Source organism: Coregonus clupeaformis, chromosome 13, assembly GCF_020615455.1.
Source record: "Coregonus clupeaformis isolate EN_2021a chromosome 13, ASM2061545v1, whole genome shotgun sequence".
Lineage (NCBI taxonomy): Eukaryota > Metazoa > Chordata > Actinopteri > Salmoniformes > Salmonidae > Coregonus > Coregonus clupeaformis.
Window position 1 is genome coordinate 56025068 of NC_059204.1, and position 23637 is coordinate 56048704.

Sequence of the window (23637 nt, forward strand, 5' to 3'; positions counted from 1 at the left end):
ACCAATTTGGACTATTTTGTGTATGTCCATTACATGAAATCCAAATAGAAATCCATTTAAATTACAGGTTGTAATGCAACAAAATAGGAAAAACGCCAAGGGGGATGAATACTTTTGCAAGGCACTGTAGACACCTGATCATTTGGTTTAAGATGCTCTCATACGCAGACCATTGTTCGTCTAAAAACAGCATCCTTGAATTCCTGTGTATTGAGAATACATACAATCTGTTTCAGCAAAATAATGAGAGATGAGCAGTGTCCTTTTCATTGCGTAACATTTAATACAAAAACAGTACTGTGACACAGTGCATGGTAAGGTGACATTCACAGTGTAACTTTGATGTGATATTTGTACAGTGAATTCTGATGCCCCCAAACTACAAACCAGTGATTTAAACTGTCTTTGACAGCACCGTCTACTTTCTTCTCTCATAGATGTTTATATCTGATGCATTTCAAAGTGCTTTTATTTTGTACATGAAAGAAGAACTGCTCTCTTTGAGGTAAGCTACCATCTCTTATGACAAATGTCATATGCTCCGCTTGTTTTATGAAATGGAAAGTCATTATGTTTTTTCCCACCTGATTTACACTTTAGACTGCCGGACATCCTTCCACTCCATCTTAGTGTTCTGCAGGGCCTGAGTCTTCTTCTCATCCACCTGCACATAGTCCACCCTGTGTTCATCAGCAAGGAGGGGCTTCTGGAAGACATCCCAGCAGAGTTGGTGTACAGTAAACTAAGGTGATGACATTATTCAATCAAAACCTGTATCCAGAATAGAACTACCAGTCTTACATTTGGGGTCCTGTACGGCTCAGTTGGTAGAGCATGGCACTTTGAATGGTAGGTTTGTGGGTTTGATTCCCACGGGGACCAGTATGAAAAAGTACTAAAATGTATGCACTCACTGTAAGTCGCTCTGGATAAGAGCATCTGCTAAATGACTCAAATTTAAAGGAACATAGATGACCTTTCTTCCCTTTCCATAGAGTGGAAAACTATTTTAAATTGATGCTGTTTTGTCAGTTATTCAGTGGCTATTATACAGTCTTATAGTTGCATGTAATATGTCCTCTCTATGCTTCAGCCTGAAAGAAAGCATTAGTATTCCTTTCGCTATGTCTTTTTGCAGATTGAGAGTGAATGACTTGTCACCAAAACAATGAGTCACTGACATTATTGTCTCACAGTATGCAGCTGCCTGATTCATTACCATGGAAATGGACAGAGCTACACCCTGCAAGTGCTATTTCATTCTTATCACACATTTGCTTGAATTTGAGGCAAATCCACAATGTAATGTATTGTTTACATCTGGGCTATTGAATCCAGATGGAAGATGGGGCAATAAAACCAAACAAATAAAATGATACATACAATGTATGTATGTTGTTCATTGTTTTAAGGTCTGACCAGTATGTGTGTTTCAAATACTATTTAAATGAAAACCTATTCTGCACCCCTGCTCAGATGGTGAGAGAGCAATAATTTGGCTTGATTTCTAACATACGAGTCAATGCAAAAGTGGCACTTCTGGAAAATGTCACATACAGAATATAGATAAGGAGTCGCCCAAGGACCCGTTGCCTAGATACAGGCGCATTACACATTCAATTGGAGATTGAACGATAAGAGTGAGCAAAGCAACAAATGTCAGATTCTTCCCCTAGATCGGTTATAAAAGCAATAATGAAAATGTATGACACCAATCTGTCTACTATCATGTGTATCAATTAAGCATGCAGAGACAAAGTTGTATTAATGTACAGGGGATTTCCCAATGAAAAGGTAATTGATATGCCTACACACACTACAATGACCAGAAGGAATTGCAGTGGATGATGACTGTAATTTGAAGTCCTTTAAAGCTGCCAGTGGCAGCTCAAAGTGAAAGACAGACACTTCTAATGCCGTTAAATGGTTGAATTGATTCCATGTCTTGCTTTGGAGACAAACCCATTCCCACCATTTGACCTCTATTTATTCAATCAAGCTTACCTTTTGCACAGGAGACGGGGATGCGGAATTGAAATCCAGTGAAAGGTAGTCAAGGTTTGATCTCCTAAACCACGGCTGGGTGGCTCCCTCGTTTGTTGAGAATAACAGCTGCCTTGACTCCTGAAATTAAAGTAATCTCACTTACAATGAGACTCACTTCACATTCGTCTCTGAATATGTTATGTCATATGGTTCACCAACACTGAACACTTTCCATTTGTATTGCTAGTTTCAGGTGAAGATCAATTGTAATATTTTAAGCCTTTATTGGTACCCCAAACATGAATTAATAATTGTGATGCTCAAACCTTTATTCCTTTGCTTTAGGCAGTTTGGAACTCAGAGTTTAGACACAACAGCTGAATTATTCATGGCAGTGGAGGAAAGCAGTCTACCTATAAAGTGACTGGGGTACTTTTTTTCTCTCTGTAGATTGTGGAAACTATTTGTGATGTCAATATAGAAGGTAACTTTACTATTGGAATGCTGCTGGCTTCTTGGTCTTCTTTAATTCCCAGCTGTCCTTGTCTTCTCTCCAGAAGGACTTGCAGTGAATTTCTGGGAACAACACAAACAAACACACAAACACACACAAACAAATTAATCCAGTTTGTCTTCCTTTTTTTCATTTTAGAATTTGGACAGAAAGAGAGATGAGAGTTCAGGATGGAGAGAGTTATATCTGACTCACCCTGGCTCTGTCATGGTTCTGATCAAAGGCATATGAGTTGGACATTCTCTTATAGTGGACAGGCCCCTCAGGTCCAGTGGTGGAGGCCGGGCTGCGAACCAGAGAAACAACATGGTGAGGTGAGGCAAGCAACCCTCAAATTCTCTATTGGACAATAATGATCAGGTCTACTTTTCTCCCAACAAAACCATTTGTGTTGAAATATCAACATTTCAAAAAGAGTCATGCTGCACATACTGTCCCAAAAGGAGACTTTCACAGACTACATGTATCCAATATTGGGTCTTGTGAGAGTCACAAGATTCAATAGAATGTAAAACCTTATTCAATTTGCTTTTCAGCAAAAAATATTTTTTGTGCTTCCTCTACTGAGTAAGAGGATTGAATATATTATGTAGCCCTTTAGACATTACTTTTTACTTCCTTTTTGCTCATTACCTCTCCTGCGTGGTTTGAGATCCCTGTTGATTGGAGGTGGTTCTGGATCCCCAGGTAGACCTGCAGTGGGAAAGGGGGTGGGAGCGAGAGGGGCCTCTGTTTTGCCGTTAACCTTGAGGAAGCTGATTGGAGTGGGGCTCATAGGGATGTAGCCATCCGATACATCTTCACCAACACAGACAGGCGGAGAGGCCATGGGCACGTACGAGTCCTCATGGCAGTTTGGACTTTGAGTGGCAATGAAACGTGGCTGCAAAAAGACAACAAGACCAGACCAACTTAGGAACGTGTAGTAGACCATGGCCTATGTAAGTCGCTCTGGATAAGAGCGTCTGCTAAATGACTAAAATGTAAAATGTAAATGTAATAATGTAGAAAAGTCACTTGTAAATCCTGTATTGTTGTTTGACATTCAAGAAGGAAAAAATGACAGTTAAGAATTATTACCTGCTATTAACTATCCAACAACATTATGTCCAAAACATTTTGTAGTATTGAAAATGCCTATCAGTTCCCATCAATTGCAAGTACATGTGCACTTACCAAATTAAGACTGAGCCTTTTGTTCCTGCTCCTCAGTGCACTCCCCTCAATGTCTTCTAGATAAGACAGAAATATCACTGATGAAGGCGGTTGTGCTGTATATATTACATATACCGTATTACATATACCAGTATATGGAGCCAGGTATGAAGGGCCTAGACTGAAGGACTCTGCTGGTTATATACTGTACCTCTTCTAAAGTGGTCTGGCAGGCCTGACAGAGAGATCCTCCGGGGGATGAGTGCAGGTTGGCCTGTGAGCCACTGCCCAAACCCACCCAGAGGCCTATGGGAGCCCTCATCACTGAGGTGCTCTGAGAGGTGTATAGGCTTGGGGGGCAGAGGAGGGGGAGTTAGTCCATCAGTGGTTACCTCCAATATGGCAGAAGAATATGGCTTGTCAAACTGGAAGACGTTGGGTGCACGGTGGAGAGGAAGAGGAGAGGAAGAGGATGACGTGGGGCCACATGGGGCGCTGAAAGGGGGGTCATGCGTCCTTATGTGGGGGAAGGGGGACAGAGATGGTCCAGTGTGGGGAAAGGGAGACCGAGAAGGATCAGGTGAAGAGAAGACATCTTCTGTAGTAGCATCTGATGAATTCTGTTCCAGAGATCGCTCAGAGTTTGAATAGCTGTCGCATCTATAAAAGAAAGTGATATAGAAATTAAAATATATACAGGTTAAAAGTAATGACTAAATGTTCCACCCTTAAATATAGTTGTGAAATGTTCTTGTTTTAAGTATGATTAGTACTTTCTTAGTAGTGACTAATTATTATACTCAGAAACTGTGTGAGATGTGTTAGAATCTACTACCTGGTAATGTGTGAGTGTAGGACCAGTAAAGATTATGACATTGTGTTACTATTTAGCAATGTGGACAAGGAGAACTGTCTACAGGCAACTGAGAAACCAAGATAAAGAGGCCTCCCAATTTAGGGAGGAGAGAGACTATGATAAGAAAATGTGTATGTGTGTGTATGTATGTGTGTGTGTGTGTGTGTGTGAACTGATGGTCAGGAGAGCAGTTTTAAAGTGGAAAACGACAGCCCGCCTACAGAGAGGTGGGATTTTCGTATGACGTTTGCGTATAAAAATATTGTACGACCATTTTGTGACAGAATTCTCAATGAATAAACATCTCTGACTATGCAGACTGGGACTCTGTCCGTTTCTTGATCCAAAGGCATTACAACCTTTTGGGAGATGCACAGAGACACTGAAATAGTTTGTTAAATAATTCTCATAACAGAAAGAAAAAGGAAAATACATTGCTTATCGTTTATCGTCATTAAAACAACGTGTGGATATGGTGTCCAGTTTGAGGTTTGAGAGGTATAGACTACATACCTAAAGATGCTGAACCTCCCTGTCTCACACTGTGAGAGGAAGAGGTAGTCCATTGGATGGTTGGGTTCCATCTGACTGGGCATCTCCACTCTGCTGTTACCATAGGCCATGAAGTCATGGTTGGAAGTGAATGACATATTTCGGGAGAGAGCAGGTGAAGGCTGCTGGGAGGTTGGGGTGTGCAAAAAACCTTCCTCTGATTGTGAAAGACGGAGGGATGGGGAGAGAAAATAGAAAGAATAGAGAGATTCTACATTAGTTCTGGGCTGGCTCAGGATAATGTTATGTAAATTAGGCCAGAGTCAGACAGGAATCCTGATCTGTCTCTTGACAAATGTGATCTCTGAGACGTAGTTGTCAACGATCTCCAGCAGGTGGCAGTGGGACGAATTTGAACAGTGCTTTTAATGCTTTTGACCTTGTCCATGTCCCCCTTACTGTAAACAAAGCCCCTACCACGTAGCTATTCAGACTGAGCAACCCCTCTGCTAATAAAACATCCACTATGGTACAGTATAATCACAACACCTGTGTATGTATAAACATGTGACATGCGTATAAACATGTGACATGCGTATAAACATTATCTCACCAGCACCATAAAACATAAGAACGAGAAGAAAAAAGACCAGGTATATATTGAAAAAAATAAAGACAATTTTCTTCTTAACTTTTCCAAACAATATACAGTGCATATATTGTGTCTGTGTGTGCCGCCCATGCATGTAGAGTGCATTCATAAAGTATTCAGACCCCTTGACTTTTTCCACATTTTGTTACTTTACAGCCTTATTCTAAAATGGATTAAATAATAAATTAATCTACACACAATAGTCCATAATGACTAAGCAAAAACAGGTTTTTAGAATTTTTAGCAAATGTATTAAAAATTAAAAACAGAAATACCTTATTTACGTAAGTATTCAGACCCTTTGCTATGAGACTCGAAATTGAGCTCAGGTGCATCCTGTTTCCATTGATCATAATATAATAATCATCCTTGAGATGTTTCCACAACTTGATTGGAGTCCACCTGTGGTAAATTCAATTGATTGGACATGATTTGGAAAGGCACACACCTGTCTATATAAGGTCCCACAGTTGACAGTGCATGTCAGAGCAAAAACCAAGCCATGAGGTCGAAGAAATTGTCCGTAGAGCTCCAAGACAGGATTGTGTCGAGGTACAGATCTGGGGAAGGGTACCAAAAAGTTTCTGCAGCATTGAAGGTTCCCAAGAACACAGTGGCCTCCTTCATTCTTAAAATGAAGAAGTTTGGAACCACCAAGACCCTTCCTAGAGCTGGCCGCCCGGCCAAATTGAGCAATCAGAGGAGAAGGGCCATGGTCAGGGAGGTGACCAAGAACCTGATGGTCACTCTGACAGAGCTCCAGAGTTCCTCTGTGGAGATGGGAGAACCTTCCAGAAGGACAACCATCTCTGCAGCACTCCACCAATCAGGCCTTTATGGTAGAGTGGCCAGCCGGAAGCCACTCCTCAGTAAAAGTTTGCCAAAAGGCACCTAAAGGACTCTCAGACCATGAGAAACAAGATTCTCTGGTCTGATGAAACCAAAACTGAACTCTTTGGCCTGAATGCCAAGTGTCACGTCTGGAGGAAACCTGATACCATCCCTACGGTGAAGTATGGTGGTTGCAGCATTTTGCTGTGGAGATGTTTTTCAACGGCAGGGACTGGGAGACTAGTCAGGATTGAGGGAAAGACGAACTGAGAAAAGTACAGAGAGATCCTTGATGAAAACCTGCTCCAGAGCACTAAGGACCTCAGACTGGGGCAAAGGTTCACCTTCCAACAGGACAACGACCCTAAGCACACAGCCAAGACAATGCAGGAGTGGCTTCGGGACAAGTCTCTGAATGTCCTCGAGTGGCCTAGCCAGAGCCTGGACTTGAACCCAATCGAACATCTCTGGAGAAACCTGAAAATAGCTGTGCAGCGACGCTCCCCATCCAACCTGACAGAGCTTGAGAGGATCTGCAGAGAAGAATGGGAGAAACTCCCCAAATACAGGTGTGCCAAGCTTGTAGCGTCATACCCAAGAAGACTCGAGGCTGTATTGGCTGCCAAAGCTGCTTCAACAAACTACTGAGTAAAGGGTCTGAATACTTATGTAAATGTGATATTTCCTTTTTTTTTTTTTTTTTACTTTTGCAAAAATGTCTAAAAACACGTTTTTGCTTTGTCATTATGGGGTTTTGTGTGTAGTTTGATGGAGGGGGGGGGGGGGGACAATTTAATCAATTTTAGAACAAGGCTATAAAGTAACAAAATGTGTAAAAAGTCAATTGGTCTGAATACTTTCCGAGTTGTGTGTTTGAGTTTTCTATTGAGAATGTTTGAGGCAATGTGCTGACTAGTGGAACATAGCTATAACTATTTGTTTTCTTATAAAATGGTTTTAGTTGAGCGGTGAGAACATGCAGACAGGAGCGTGAGATCTATATGATCAGGATATACAGTGCTATGAAAAAGTATTTGCCCCCTTTCTAATTTTCTCTACTTTTGCATATTTGTGATACTGAATGTTATCAGATCCTCAACCAAAACCTAATATTAGATAAAGGGAACATAAGTAAACAAATAACACAACAATTACATATTTATTTCATTTATTTCATAAACAAAGTTATGCAACACCCAATTCCCCTGTGTGAAAAAGTAATTGCCCCCTTACACTCAATAACTGGTTGTGCCACCTTTAGCTGCAATGACTCCAACCAAATGCTTCCTGTAGTTGTTGATCAGTCTCTCACGTCGCTGTGGAGGAATTTTGGCCCACTCTTCCATGCATAACCGCTTTAACTCAGTGACGTGTGGGTTTTCAAGCATGAACTTCTCATTTCAAGTCCTGCCACAACATCTAAATTGGGATTAGGTCTAGACTTTGACTAGGCCATTCCAAAACTTCCAATTTGTTGCTTTTTAGCAATTTTCATGTAGACTTGATTGTGTGTTTTGGATCATTGTCTTGCTGCATGACCCAGCTGCGCTTCAGCTTCAGCTCACAGACGGATGGTCTGACATTCTCCTGTAGAATTCTCTGATACAGAGCAGAATTCATGGTTCCTTCTATTAAGGCAAGTCGTCCAGGTCCTGAGGCAGCAAAACATCCCCAAACCATCACACCACCACCACCATGCTTGACCTTTGGTATGATGTTCTTACTGTGGAATGCAGTGTTTGGTTTTCGCCAGGCATAATGGGACCCATCTCGTCCGAAAAGTTGACTCAAGTTTGCCAAAAAGCACCTGGATGATCATCAAGACTCTTGGAAGAACGTTCTATGGACACATGATTCAAAAGTATAACTTTTTGGACGACATGGTTCCAGTAATGCCTGGCGAAAACCAAACTCTGCATTCCACAGTAAGAACATCATACCAAAGGTCAAGCATGGTGGTGGTGGTGTGATGGTTTGGGGATGCTTTGCTGCCTCAGGAACTGGACGATTTGCCTTAATAGAAGGAACCATGAATTCTGCTCTGTATCAGAGAATTCTACAGGAGAATGTCAGACCATCCGTCTGTGAGCTGAAGCTGAAGCGCAGCTGGGTCATGCAGCAAGACAATGATCCAAAACACACAATCAAGTCTACATGAAAATTGCTAAAAAGCAACAAATTGGAAGTTTTGGAATGGCCTAGTCAAAGTCTAGACCTAATCCCAATTTAGATGTTGTGGCAGGACTTGAAATGAGAAGTTCATGCTTGAAAACCCACACGTCACTGAGTTAAAGCGGTTATGCATGGAAGAGTGGGCCAAAATTCCTCCACAGCGACGTGAGAGACTGATCAACAACTACAGGAAGCATTTGGTTGGAGTCATTGCAGCTAAAGGTGGCACAACCAGTTATTGAGTGTAAGGGGGCAATTACTTTTTCACACAGGGGAATTGGGTGTTGCATAACTTTGTTTATGAAATAAATGAAATAAATATGTAATTGTTGTGTTATTTGTCCACTTATGTTCCCTTTATCTAATATTAGGTTTTGGTTGAAGATCTGATAACATTCAGTATCACAAATATGCAAAAGTGGAGAAAATTAGAAAGGGGGCAAATACTTTTTCATAGCACTGTATAAGGGGAAACATCCATGTTATCATCATTCACACGTTGCTTAACTAGTATTTCACTTAATCACTGGTAATCATCTCTGCTGGGCTTTCAGTAACTGAGTTCATTATAGTTATAAAGACACAGTATGGGTATCAGTATGGGGGAAATAATATGGGATTGATCTATAAACACTTTGTGTATTTATATTTCTACAGACAATGATATACACTAACATTTAAAAAATATATATTTTCAGAAATAACTCATCTTTGAATATTGAATGCTCTAATTAGTTATGTATTTATAAGACTCATACTGTAACATCAGGGCAGAGCATAAACTTGTTATTTTTTCAGCACATGAAACTGCAGATAAAAATAAATAATTGTGGCAGTATCTCGTGTTTCTTTCACAATGGATGGAATTACGTTCACATACATTTAGGATTTTCTTCTTTTTTTGTGTCCTGAATAGTCAACAAGTTCAGGATATCATTGACTGAATGTCTGACGTTGTGTTATCTTTCCCAGTTATGTGTAAGCCTGGGTTTTGCTACTGTTCCTCTGAGCTATAATCTCTTCTCTTTGTCTGGATATCATGTAGTCTGCCCTATCTGCTCCATACAGACAACAATGTCTTACTAAATGTTCCAACTGCCAACTCTTATTAACTCCAAACCAGGGGGAGAGCTGTGGATGAGACATGAGCATGGTTTCTAAGTGTTCAAGCATCCCCCTCTAACTGTTCAAGCATCACCCTGGCTGAACTTGCATGCATGTAGAGAGTTGTAATGTCTATGGCACTATGAGTTTCACAGAGAAAGATAGCTAGTAACGGAATTGGGTAAAATAAGTCAGATTTTACTGCAGCACTGTCCACTGCTTTACTATATGTTTTTTCAAAATGTTATAGTTCATGGCAAACCATTCTTTTTATATAATTTGTTTGTATCCTATGTAAGTTTGGAGCATGTTGAGAAAAATGTGTCTTACAGTGGCATTATCCTTACAGTACATACAGTGCCTTCAGAAGTATTCAGACCCCTTGACTTTTACCACATTTTGTTACGTTACAGCCTTATTCTAAAATTGATTAAATTGTTTTTCTTCCTCATCAATATACACACAAAACCCCATAGTGACAAAGCAAAAACAGGTTTTTATTGATTTTTGATAAAAAGTAAAAAATGGAAATATTACATTTACATAAGTATACAGACCTTTTACTCAGTACTTTGTTGAAGCACCTTTGGCAGCGATTACAGCAGCAAGTCTTCTTGGGTATGACGCTACAAGCTTGGCACACCTGTATTTGGGGAGTTTCTCCCATTCCTCTTTACAGATCCTCTCAAGCTCTGTCAGGTTGGATGGGGAGCGTTGCTGCACAGCTATTTTCAGGTCTCTCCAGAGATGTTAGATCGGGTTCAAGTCTTGGCTCTGGCTGGGCCACTCAAGGACATTCAGAGACTTGTCCCGAGAGAATGAAAAACAGCTTCTATCTCAAGGCCATCAGACTGTTAAATAGCTATCAGTAGCACATTAGAGGCTGCTGCTGCCTATTGAAATCACTGGCCTCTTTACATTTACATTTACGTCATTTAGCAGACGCTCTTATCCAGAGCGACTTACATTATTATACTTTTTTTCATACCCCCTGTGGGAATCGAACCCACAACCCTGGCGTTGCAAACGCCATGCTCTATCAACTGAGCTACATCCCTGCCGGCCATTCCCTCCCCTACCCTGGACGATGCTGGGCCAATTGCGCGCCGCCCCATGGGTCTCCCGGTCACGGCCGGCTACGACAGAGCCTGGATTCGAACCAGGATCTCTAGTGGCACAGCTAGCACTGCGATGCAGTGCCTTAGACCACTGCGCCACTCAGGAGACTTTAAGAAATGGAACACTATTCACTTTAATCATGTTTACATATCTTGCACTACTCATCCCATATGTATATACTGTATTCTATTCTATAATATTCTACTGTATCTTAGTCCATGCCGCTCTGTCATTGCTTGTCCATATATGTATATATTCTTAAATTCCATTCCTTACCAGATTTGTGCTTTGGGTATACAGTGGGGAAAAAAGTATTTAGTCAGCCACCAATTGTGCAAGTTCTCCCACTTAAAAAGATGAGAGAGGCCTGTAATTTTCATCATAGGTACACGTCAACTATGACAGACAAAATGAGAAAAAAAAATCCAGAAAATCACATTGTAGGATTGTTAATGAATTTATTTGCAAATTATGGTGGAAAATAAGTATTTGGTCACCTACAAACAAGCAAGATTTCTGGCTCTCACAGACCTGTAACTTCTTCTTTAAGAGGCTCCTCTGTCCTCCACTCGTTACCTGTATTAATGGCACCTGTTTGAACTTGTTATCAGTATAAAAGACACCTGTCCACAACCTCAAACAGTCACACTCCAAACTCCACTATGGCCAAGACCAAAGAGCTGTCAAAGGACACCAGAAACAGAATTGTAGACCTGCACCAGGCTGGGAAGACTGAATCTGCAATAGGTAAGCAGCTTGGTTTGAATAAATCAACTGTGGGAGCAATTATTAGGAAATGGAAGACATACAAGACCACTGATAATCTCCCTCGATCTGGGGCTCCACGCAAGATCTCACCCCTTGGGGTCAAAATGATCACAAGAACGGTGAGCAAAAATCCCAGAACCACACGGGGGACCTAGTGAATGACCGGCAGAGAGCTGGGACCAAAGTAACAAAGCCTACCATCAGTAACACACTACGCCGCCAGGGACTCAAATCCTGTAGTGGGAGACGTGTCCCCCTGCTTAAGCCAGTACATGTCCAGGCCCGTCTGAAGTTTGCTAGAGTGCATTTGGATGATCCAGAAGAGGATTGGGAGAATGTCATATGGTCAGATGAAACCAAAATATAACTTTTTGGTTAAAAAAACTCAACTCGTCGTGTTTGGAGGACAAAGAATGCTGAGTTCCATCCAAAGAACACCATACCTACTGTGAAGCATGGGGGTGGAAACATCATGCTTTGGGGCTGTTTTTCTGCAAAGGGACCAGGACGACTGATCCGTGTAAAGGAAAGAATGAATGGGGCCATGTATCGTGAGATTTTGAGTGAAAACCTCCTTCCATCAGCAAGGGCATTGAAGATGAAACGTGGCTGGGTCTTTCAGCATGACAATGATCCCAAATACACCGCCCGGGCAACGAAGGAGTGGCTTCGTAAGAAGCATTTCAAGGTCCTGGAGTGGCCTAGCCAGTCTCCAGATCTCAACCCCATAGAAAATCTTTGGAGGGGAGTTGAAAGTCCGTGTTGCCCAGCGACAGCCCCAAAACATCACTGCTCTAGAGGAGATCTGCATTAAAGAATGGGCCAAAATACCAGCAACAGTGTGTGAAAACCTTGTGAAGAGTTACAGAAAACGTTTGACCTGTGTCATTGCCAACAAAGGGTATATAACAAAGTATTGAGAAACTTTTGTTATTGACCAAATACTTATTTTCCACCATAATTTGCAAATAAATTCATTAAAAATCCTACAATGTGATTTTCTGGATTTTTTTTCTCTCATTTTGTCTGTCATAGTTGACGTGTACCTATGATGAAAATTACAGGCCTCTCTCATCTTTTTAAGTGGGAGAACTTGCACAATTGGTGGCTGACTAAATACTTTTTTTCCCCACTGTATGTTGTGAAATTGTTAGATATTATTTGTTAGATATTACTGCACTGTCGGAGCTAGAAGCACAAGTATTTCGCTACATCCGCAATAACATATTCTAAACACGTGTATGTGACAAATACAATTTGATTTGATTTGATTTGAAGCCACTCCTGCGTTGTCTTGGCTGTGTGCTTAGGGTCGTTGTGCTGTCCGTCGCCCCAGTCTGAGGTCCTGAGTGCTCTGGAGCAGGTTTTCATCAAGGATATCTCTGTACTTTGCTCCATTCATCGTTGCCTTGATCCTGACTAGTCTCCCAGTCCCTGCCACTGAAAAACATCCCCACAGCATGATGCTGCCACCACCATACTTCACCGTAGGGATGGTGCCAGGTTTCCTCCAGACATGACGCTTGGCATTCAGGCCAAAGAGTTCAATCTTGGTTTCATCAGACCAGAGAATCTTGTTTCTCATGGTCTGATAGTCTTTAGGTGCCTTTTGGCAAACTCCAAATGGGCTGTCATCTGCTTTTACTGAGGAGTGGCTTCTGTCTGGCCACTCTACCATACAGGCCTGATTGGTGGAGTGCTGCATAGATAGTTGTCCTTCTGGAAGGTTCTCCCATCTCCACAGAGGATTCTAGAGCTCTGTCAGAGTGACCATCAGGTTCTTGGTCACCTCCTTGACTGGGCGGTCAGCTCTAGGAAGAGTCTTGGTGGTTCCAAACATCTTCCATTTAAGAATGATGGAGGCCACTGTGTTCTTGGGGACCTGCAATGCTGCTGACATTTTTGGTACCCTCCCCAGATCTGTGCCTCAACACAATCCTATCTCAGAGCTCTATGGACAATTCCTTCGACCTCATGGCTTGGTTTTTGCTCTGACATGCACTGTCAGCTGTGGGACCTGTGGGAAACAGGATGCACCTGAGCTCAATTTCGAGTCTCATAGCAAAGGGTCTGAATACTTATGTAAATAAGGTATTTCTGTTTTTTATTTTTAATACATTTGCCAAAATGTTCTAAAAACCTGTTTTCACTTTGTCATAGTGGGGTATTGTGTGTATATTGCTGAGTTTTTTATTTTATTTGATCCATTTTAGAATAAGGCTGTAGCGTAACAAAATGTGGAAAAGGTCAAGGGGTCTGAATACTTTCTGAAGGCACTGTACGTAGAAGAAATCATACGATATAGGGGTATAATGTATTGTAAAGCAGTAGCCTACAGTAAAAAGTTATTGGTGTAGATCACCTTTTCTATTTGACTTTTCAACTGATACAGTATCACCTGTCTCTCTGCTTGACAAAATACATCAGCTTACAGTGTATCAATGAAATTCAGATAATGAGTGGAATATATTGTTATATGCAACCCAGGTATTTCAGCAGTGCATTGACTGGACACTTCCCGTTTCTTTTATACTGTTTTTCACTCTGTGTATTTAAATACTTTATTCTCGACATAACTCATTCTAATATACTGTATCTACTAGTGTACATTGCATTTTTGTTATACTGTTTATATACACCGTCTATTTATATGCTGGATTCTTGACATAGCTCACTGTAATAAATCTACTGCTGTACATATAATTCTTAGTATATCTTTTTACATTTACATTTTAGTCATTTAGCAGACGCTCTTACCCAGAGCGACTTACAGTTAAGTGAGTGCATACATTTTTTTTCATACTGGCCCCCCGTGGGAAACGAACCCACAACCCTGGCGTTGCAAACGCCAAGCTCTACCAACTGAGCTACACGGGGCCTTTTTGGTGTATATACGCATAGATTGCGTTTGGATTACTGACAAAGTGTTATTTGGGTTGTTAATTGGATTCGTTCTGACATTTCTTGATTTCTTGATTTTAGTTTTTGATTATTTGTGTACTTGTTTGACATTTTACTGCATTGTTAGAAGCTAGTAACACAAGCATTTCGCTGCACCCGCTATAATATCTGCTAAACTGTGTACGTGACCAATACACTTTGATTAGATTTGATTGGATTAATTCCTAATTGTAGCACATAGAGTGACTTTCCACTTTGTACAATTGAAGCACACTGGTTGATGGAGGGTTATGACGAAGTATTTACAGCCACATCCATATATGATTTGGTTTTGACCTTCCAATGTAAATTGATGTCAATTTATACATTTATGTAAAAATATAGAGTTGTACAGTGTTCAGCAGTTATCAAACTTTATACACTGAACAAAAATATAAACGCAACGTGGCGGATGAATGGCACGACAATGGGCCTCAGGATCTCATCACGGTATCTCCATCGATAAAATGCAATTGTGTTCATTGTCCGTAACTTATGCTTGCTCATACCATAAACCCACCTCCACCATGGGGCACTCTGTTTACACCGTTGACATCAGCAAACAGCTCGCCCACACGACGCCATACATGCTGTCTGCCATCTGCCCGGTACAGTTGAAACCAGGATTCATCCGTAAAGAGCACACTTCTCCAGCGTGCCAGTGGCCATCGAAGATGAGAATTTGCCCACTGAAGTCAGCTACGACGCCGAACTGAAGTCAGGTCAAGACCCTGGTGAGGACGACGAGCACGCAGATGAGCTTCCCTGAGACGGTTTCTGACAGTTTGTGCAGAACTTATTCGGTTGTGCAAACCCAGTTTCATCAGCTGTCTAGGTTGCTAGTCTCAGACGATTCCACAGGTGAAGAAGCCGGATGTGGAGGTCCTGGGCTGGCGTGGTTACACGGGGTCTGTGGTTGTGAGCTGGTTGGACGTACTACCAAATTCTCTAAATCGATGTTAGAAGCGGCTTATGGTAGATAAACGAATATTCAATTATCTGGCAACAGCTCTGGTGGACATTCCTGCAGTCAGCATGCCAATTGCACACTCCCTCAAAACTTCAGACATCTGTGACATTGTGTTGTGTGACAAAACTGCACATTTTAGCTTCTTGATATGCCACATCTGTCAGGTGGATGGATTATCTTGGCAAATGAGAAATTGTCACTAACAGGGATGTAAACAAATTTGTCCACAAAATTTGAGAGAGATAAGCTTTTTGTGCATATGGATCACTTCTGGGATCTTTTATTTCAGCTCATGAAACATGGGACCAACACTTTACATGTTGCGTTTATATTTTTGTTCAGTGTACGTAAACTAGGCATTGTATAATTTTGGTTCAGTAGTTATCTGTTTTGAGCCGTTTGATTAAGTGACTGTTAACAAAATGACAAGACAATCATATCAAAAGTAATGTGAATATTGCATTGTGAAAAGAAAATACTTGGATTGAATATTGAAAGAGTTATTTGGTGCAGTGAGCAAGTGACTTTGTGAATTTGTTTGTTGTTCATATGTAGGATCTTAATTTGAGCCAGTTTGCTAAGCAGGAAAATAATCCTCTAGCAACAGGAAATGTGAATTGTTATGTGGATTATAATTCATGAACATCTTTGTAGGGGTTGATACATTTTTTGTAAGGGAAAATAAAGTCAGAAATGTTTAAGTAGAAATTACAAACTTCAGAAGCCTTTTTAAAATTCAAATACACAACAAGTTTTAAATGTCCTGCATTGTAGGAACGTTATCCTGCAACAGGGTGATCAAATTAAGTTCCTACATCTGTACTTAGTCAATTGAAAATGAGTTTTGAAACATGACCAATTTTGATTATCTGTTTAGATTGTTGTACAAAGAGTTGTACCACACACTAGTGAAAAATGCATCAAAGCGATTGAAAAAAACTGTAACACTCAGAAGCTCTCTGCAAAATGATTTGATTATTGCTACAACATTGAGGTAGGTGTGTGCATACGTCTTTGTGTGTCTATCATTAGGAAAGTTTTCAGACCCTTCCCCTTTTCCACATTTTGTGACTTAACAGCCTTATTCTAAAATGGATTACATTTTTTAAAAATATTCATCAATCCACACACAATACCCCATAATGACATTTTTTTTTTGTGCTAATTTATTACCTTATTTACGTAAGTATTCAGACCCTTTGCTATGAGACTCGAAATTGAGCTCAGGTATATCCTGCTTCCATTGATCATCCTTGACAGTGGTGACGCGTCATTCAGGGCAGGTGGGGCAGGAATGCTTTTCCAACAGTCTTGAAGGAGTTCCCACATATGCTGAGCACTTGTTGGCTGCTTTTCTGATGCAGCACTCCATCACTCTCCTTCTTGGTAAAATAGCCCTTACACAGCCTGGAGGTGTGTTGGGTCATTTTCCTGTTGAATAACAAATTATAGTCCCACTAAGCCCAAACCAGATGGGATGGAGTATTGCTGCAGAATGCTGTGGTAGCCATGCTGGTTAAGTGTGCATTGAATTCAAAATAAATCACAGACAGTGTCACCAGCAAAGCACCCTCACACCATAACACCTCCTCCTCCATGCTTTACGGTGGGAAATACACATGCGCAGATCATCCGTTAACGCACACTGCGTCTCACAAAGACACGGCGGTTGGAACCAAAAATCTTCAATTTGGACTCCAGAACAAAGGACAAATTTCCACCGGTCTAATGTATATTTTTTATTTGAGATTCTTCAAAGTATCCACCCTTTGCCTTAATGACAGCTTTGCACTCCACCAATCAGGCCTTTATGGTAGAGTGGCCAGACGGAAGCCACTCCTCAGTAAAAGGCACATGACAGCCTGCTTGGAGTTTGCCAAAAGGCACCTAAAGGACTCTCAGACCATGAGAAACAAGATTCTCTGGTCTGATGAAAACCAAGATTCAACTCTTTGGCCTGAATGCCAAGCGTCACATCTGGAGGAAACCTGGCACCATCCCTATGGTGAAGCATGGTGGTGGCAGCATCATGCTGTGGGGATGTTTTTCAGCGGCAGGGACTAGGAGACTAGTCAGGATTGAGGCAAAGATGAACGGAGCAAAGTACAAAGAGATCCTTGATGAAAACCTGCTCCAGAGCGCTCAGGACCTCAGACTGGGGCGAAGATTCACCTTCCAACAGGACAACTCCCCAAATACAGGTGTGCGAAGCTTATACCCAAGAAGACTCGAGGCTGTAATCACTGCCAAAGGTGCTTCAACAAAGTACTGAGTAAAGGGTCTGAATACTTATGTAAATGTCATATTTCAGTTATTTATTTGTAATACATTTGCAAAAATGTCTAAAAACCTGTTTTTGCTTTGTCATTATGGGGTATTGTTTGTAGATTGATGAGTGGAAAAAAAACGATTTAATCCATTTTAGAATAAGGCTGTAACGTAACAAAATGTGGAAGAAGTCAAGGGGTCTGAATACTTTCCGAATGCACTGTACATCAGGGTCCCTTTGCAAAACAGGTTATAACCTCCAGAGTATTTCCTAGTTAAATAAAGCTTAAATAAAATATATTCTGCTCATACTATTCATAAAATAGTTTACCATCAATAAATCATATATCATATCATATTTCAATGTCATTGCGTAAGTGACATCAGTAAATTTCTTGAGCCCAGGAACTTGTAACGGCCCAACACTTTAGAGGCAGTATCACACTTGTCCTGCAGCAGTAATGAGAATAAACACATCTAATTTAAACATCTCCTTTAAATGCAATGCAAAACTGCACATGACAAATTAATATTGTCCACTCATTGATTTACCAGTCATCATCAGATTATCACCTAAATGGTATGTTATCTCAGTCTTGAATATAAACAGCGTTCACTAAACATGCCTACATGCCTACTCAGTCATGGGATGAAAGCCTCCAACAAAAGTTGAATACCAATGTTTCTCCATATTCTTTGTAGAAATTGAACACATAAATGTAATTTTGTAACTAATACTAATCATTCATTTAATTTGTAAAGCGCATTTCTCACACCCAAGGCGCTTAAACTCGAACTGTAATGAACCGTTTTTCTGTGCCAGTTCCTTACCTGTCCCATCATCCAGACTCAGAGGTCCAAAGTGACAGATCTCCCTGATCTGACTGACCCAACTGTTCATCTCCTCCTCAGTCTTGGCCACCAGGTAGAACAGGCGAGACGACGTCTTGACAACAAAGAGGTGCTGGTTCTGGAACTCCCTTTTGACCAGGCGTTGCTCCGTCTGCATCTGAACCTCACACTCTCTCAGGTCGATGGTGCGGATGGGCTTCTTTGAGGTCTTGTTTCGGTAGTACTCCAACACATCTGGGTTCCCACTCATACGTCCTCTTTGAAGAACAAACCAACGTCTTCTCCATGCCTAGGGAACAGGGAACTACGCAGATTAACATACTGTACTGTTGCACCATGTACTAATAGACAAATCAATATAATACAATTATTCTGCACACATATGTAGACTAGTTGCCTTAGTTGGTTAGTAACCTTAGAAATATCTGGTTGGTAATAATGGTTGGTGCATTTTTATGTGACTTTAGGTTCATCCAAGGCCTCAGAAATATAATGTTGCTGTTCTCTATCAATGTTTATTTCATAGTTTATCAACAGAACCATCAGTGAACAATTTTAACATGGTAGCTCAATACAGAAAAATGTGAGCTATTTTTATGTCCCCTGACTGTGACTAAAGATTCTTTGTACAAAGCACTGTCTTTATCCTCATGTAGTTTCCAGCATTGTGACCTGTGTCAATCAGTTTATGTCACACGCAATTCATCGGGGAACATACATTTTTAGTTATGGAAAATGTATCACTGCTCTTCTGACCACGTTCAGTGGCAAGTTTAGCAACACAACCTTAATTTACCTCAACTATAGACAACACTCTTTTTCTTGCTTTTGGTACGGTTGTTGTGAGGAACTGACAACAGCGTTTCCCAGAAGTGCTGAGAAGAGGAAGTGAATTCTATGTAGAAGAGAATGTCTGACACGAACAAAAAGCTAATTGTATTGCAGTGTGGGTCACTAACATATTGGGGACGATTCAAAAGGCAACCTCTTTTTCTGCTGAGATAGGTTTTTCATGCCAGAATGGATACTGATTAGTATAGGAGGGGTTTTGTTTTCAGTAATGCTATGAGAATTTAATTCTTAGCTGACTCTCTTCATTTTGATACTGAATAAGTAGGCCTAACTGAAGTACTTTAACATTTTGGTCATGATCGTGATGACTTCATGGTCACTCACATGGGCTATGAGTCATATGTCCATCTATATACTAACTGTCAAATATTAATAACTGACTTCCATAGGCCTACTACGTCTGTTTTTCAAACTTCACCCATGTATTATTTAAAGCCATTTCCAATACCACCTTTTTAGCAGGAGTTGTATATTTTTATACCGTTGCCTAATAAATTCAGTATTCAGGTGATTCATGCATTATTCTACCTGTCATTGATTTGTTGGCATGGAACACTGGATGGATGGCCTGAAATTAAATCATAGCTGTTTTTGAGCTTTGAGAGTAATTTGATGAAACAACCTACCATAAAGAAGAAATGTGATTTGTTTTGAAGAGGCAGTGGTATTAACAACACTTTTTGTAGTTTTGTGTGTTACACTATTATTCCTATCTCAGTTGACAAAGGAAATGTGTGCTATAACCCACCAGCCACCAATTTCAGGAATATATTGTATATCTTTGTGATGATCTTTCAAGAGAGTTATGAACATGCTTAGAATGTTTGTTTGAAACCAAAACTCTGTCTTGTTGTACCCACACTCATATTCAAATAAACCATAAACAGTTAACAAGTTGTAAATATACATTTGCATCACACAGTAAAGTAGCAAAGAGGACAGAGACACAGAGAGCAGGGCAGCTCATGTTCATCATCAATGGTACATTTTCAGTAAGTCAAAGCACATTTAAAATGCATGGTGTGAGAATAATTAACACGCATACGCACACACACATACATTTTAATATTGTTGTATAGTGGTATTATACATTTTGTATTGTAGATATGTAGTGGTGTAATAATGTTATATGAAGTACCGTTTTGTCTTTTGTTTTATATGTGATGTAAGTGCCTTAATGTGTTTGGACCCCAGGAAGAGTAGCTGCTATCTTGGCTGCAGCTAATGGGGATCCTTAATAAATACAATACAAAAACCCACTAACAGGTTAACCCACTAACGGGAAATATCCTCACACTCTAGAAACCTCTATAGAATCATGCGGAAAAACACTTCCTTGTTGTGGTGATAACGGCCTTATTGAGTGCGAGCTCAACATTGCTGGAAAATAAACTAGGCCTGTTCTATTGAGAGTGATGTTTCTAAACCATACTATTTTTGTTTGGAACATGTTTCCCCATGATATTCTTTATAAAATGTCACATTATTATGTTATAAAGAAATGAAAACATGAGACTATTTTACCTTACAGATCCTTTAATTTGTTTTGTTTACCCTTGCACAGGCATTGTCTATTTTATATTTAAATGTGGTTAACTTATGCATTTGGGTTTGTTTACAACAGCATGGGCCACTTGCAATGCTAGCTGTGACGTCTGTGTGTTGGAGAATTGAAACTGTCTGTTACTTTCACTATCTGATTTCCTGAGTCTGATCATTAGTGTTTCTAAGAGCTAGCTGCTCTGGACCTTAACTTGCTATGTGTAGGGAGTGATGAGTCCAATGTATGCCCACACACTTTGCTCGTGTATGGTTAGTCTGGTCCTTGCAATGAAAAACGATGTCCTTCCTGTTTGTCTGTGTCCTCCACAAAGCCCCATTTTCCACCAAATAGTATCTCTGCAGTGACTCTCTTTCCAGTGAATTACCACTGCCCCCTTTATCTGTGCTAGTGTTCAGAAAAGCCATCCTCTGCTTTCCTCTGTAGAGAGAAAGTGCAAACAACCATCATAAAGCCTGGTCATTTCTGCCTGTTGGGTCATTTTGTACTGCTTGGCAGCGACAGTACTTCCGATGTTTTGCAATACACACCCACATTTCACAGAATGAGAGGCCAACAGTCTCAACACATCCCAGAATGGGTGGCCTCCCCCTTTCCTCCCTACACAACAACACTCTCACATGACCCCTACAGAAACACTGCAGATTGCCAGGCACTTGTCCCAGTTCACTTCTGGTCCAACATGCTCATCCAGACATGTTAACATTAGAGTATAATGCACTTGAATTATTAATAAGAGGCAAACCCATCTGCAAAAAATATAAATTCTAAACAAAGTTCAAAATTGTAAACATAATGGTTTATAAGCAGTTTGATATGTTTAAAATACATGTGCATTTACTGAAGGACATTAAAATGCTATTTTCACAGTGCATTAATGATGCACATCAGTATGACCAGCAGTTATAACAGCATGTCCTACAGTATGTAATGGCCACTACTATAAAAATGAGGAGGAAGACACAGGCGAGGTTACATGAAAACACTGTTTACAAAAAGGCATATAATGGTCATTATTCTACATGCCTCTGCAAGCTTAATTTCAGAAAAGAAACCAACAGTATCTTCTGAACTAACGGCATAGCAGTGCAGCTGTGTTGATCACTGATAATCCCACACATACACATACACACACACACTGCTCTGTCTGCAGCAGAAACTGGTACTACTACTGCTTGGGTAGAATGCATCACAATAGCACAGAAGCCAGCCAGCCACCCCCCCAGCCTGTTCCCCTACTCACGTATCTCTTTAGTTTCTTCTCAGGGGGAGATTTGATGAGCCAGCCGGTGCAGACCACATCCCCTGCACTCATCTTGACTGCGGAGGGAATCCGGCGTGTTTTCTAGATATAATTGTCTTTAAGCACTGATGGCTGCTGCTGCTGCTGTGAAACTGTGAGCAGCACCAGGCGAGTCCTGTGTTCTTGTATACAGCCTACAGCCGTACCAAAAGGAGGAAGTCAAGCCATTGATCACACTGACAGACAAGGGGAGATGGAGAGAGAGAGAGGGGTAGAGAGGAAGAAAACTGAGGGGAAGAGGGAGAGGGAGAGAGGGGGGTGATGTGCGTATGCTTGTCTGTAGATGTGTGTGGGTCTGTAGATTGTGTGGGTCTGACAGAGAGAGTGAGTAAGTGAGAGAGAGAGAGAAAGAGAGACAGAGAGACAGAGAGAGAGAGGAACATGTATGTGAGTGAGTATGTGTGTGTGTGTGTGTGTGTGTGCATCTGTTTGTGTTTACAGAGACAATGAAAAGGGGGGTTGCAGATAGGGGGAGACACCCTCTTCTGCTCATTAAAACCCAGTGTACTTGTAGGACCAGCACATGAGAATAATATTTTCTAAACAGAGCAGCACTCATGTGTATGAGCTGTAGTTGAACTGTGGCTGGCTGAAAAGTGCTGTGGAGGGAGTTTCATGAGCCGTCTGTCACATCAGCCCTCCCAATGTTCAATGTCTTAGTGTCAGAATACCGGTATGTACCAAAATAACAACGTCAGTCCTAGAACAACAACCAAATCAATAACAAAATACAATTTACTTGTTATTTTGTTTGTGCACTTTAAATACACTAACAGAGGAAAAACGTTATAGCAAGTCTTGGTAATGTGATGAGGTGTGAATGAAGGAGTCAGGCGCAGGAGGTAAAACACCGAAGTCCAGAGTTTATTCCGTTTACATAAATAAAACGCACCAAGCGTCAAAACGAAAACATCACAAGGGAAATATTCCACCTTGGCAATAACAAATGGAAGAGTAGCTCAACCGAGCACCAGGTGTGTGTGATTGACAAGACAAGACATGACAAGTGGAGTGATGAGAATGGGATCGGCAGTAGCTAGTAAGCCGGTGACGACGAATGCCGAAACCTGCCCGAACAAGGAGGGGAGGCAGCCTCGGCGGAAGTCGTGACAGGTAATGCATTTTTCATGTAAATTCTACAAAAACCTTTTGACTTTGAAACATAAAACTGATTACAATAGGCTACTTGTAGGGGAAATTAAATAACTAGGGTTTTTTATTTAGATTAATTTAGTGAAGGAG

General features: G+C 40.8%; 1 protein-coding gene across 2 annotated transcripts; it reads right to left on the bottom strand.

Moving 5' to 3' along the window:
• Window positions 1-58: 58 nt before the first annotated feature.
• LOC121579945 (GRB2-associated-binding protein 3-like) lies at window positions 59-22707 on the bottom strand. 2 transcript variants are annotated; one of them, XM_041894955.1, is made up of 11 exons: window positions 22336-22707; window positions 18659-18968; window positions 5025-5220; window positions 3867-4315; window positions 3677-3732; window positions 3134-3383; window positions 2696-2786; window positions 2481-2562; window positions 2005-2124; window positions 585-706; window positions 59-203 (listed from the first exon to the last, which is right to left on the bottom strand). In XM_041894955.1, exons 1-10 carry the CDS (start codon window positions 22405-22407, stop codon window positions 590-592), a joined length of 1743 nt encoding a protein of 580 aa, XP_041750889.1. In that variant the 5' UTR covers window positions 22408-22707; the 3' UTR covers window positions 59-203; window positions 585-589. The 2 variants fall into 2 exon arrangements, with proteins under 2 accessions (XP_041750889.1, XP_041750888.1); XM_041894954.1 differs by having other exon boundaries at window positions 59-706.
• Between the last annotated feature and the right edge of the window lie 930 nt (window positions 22708-23637).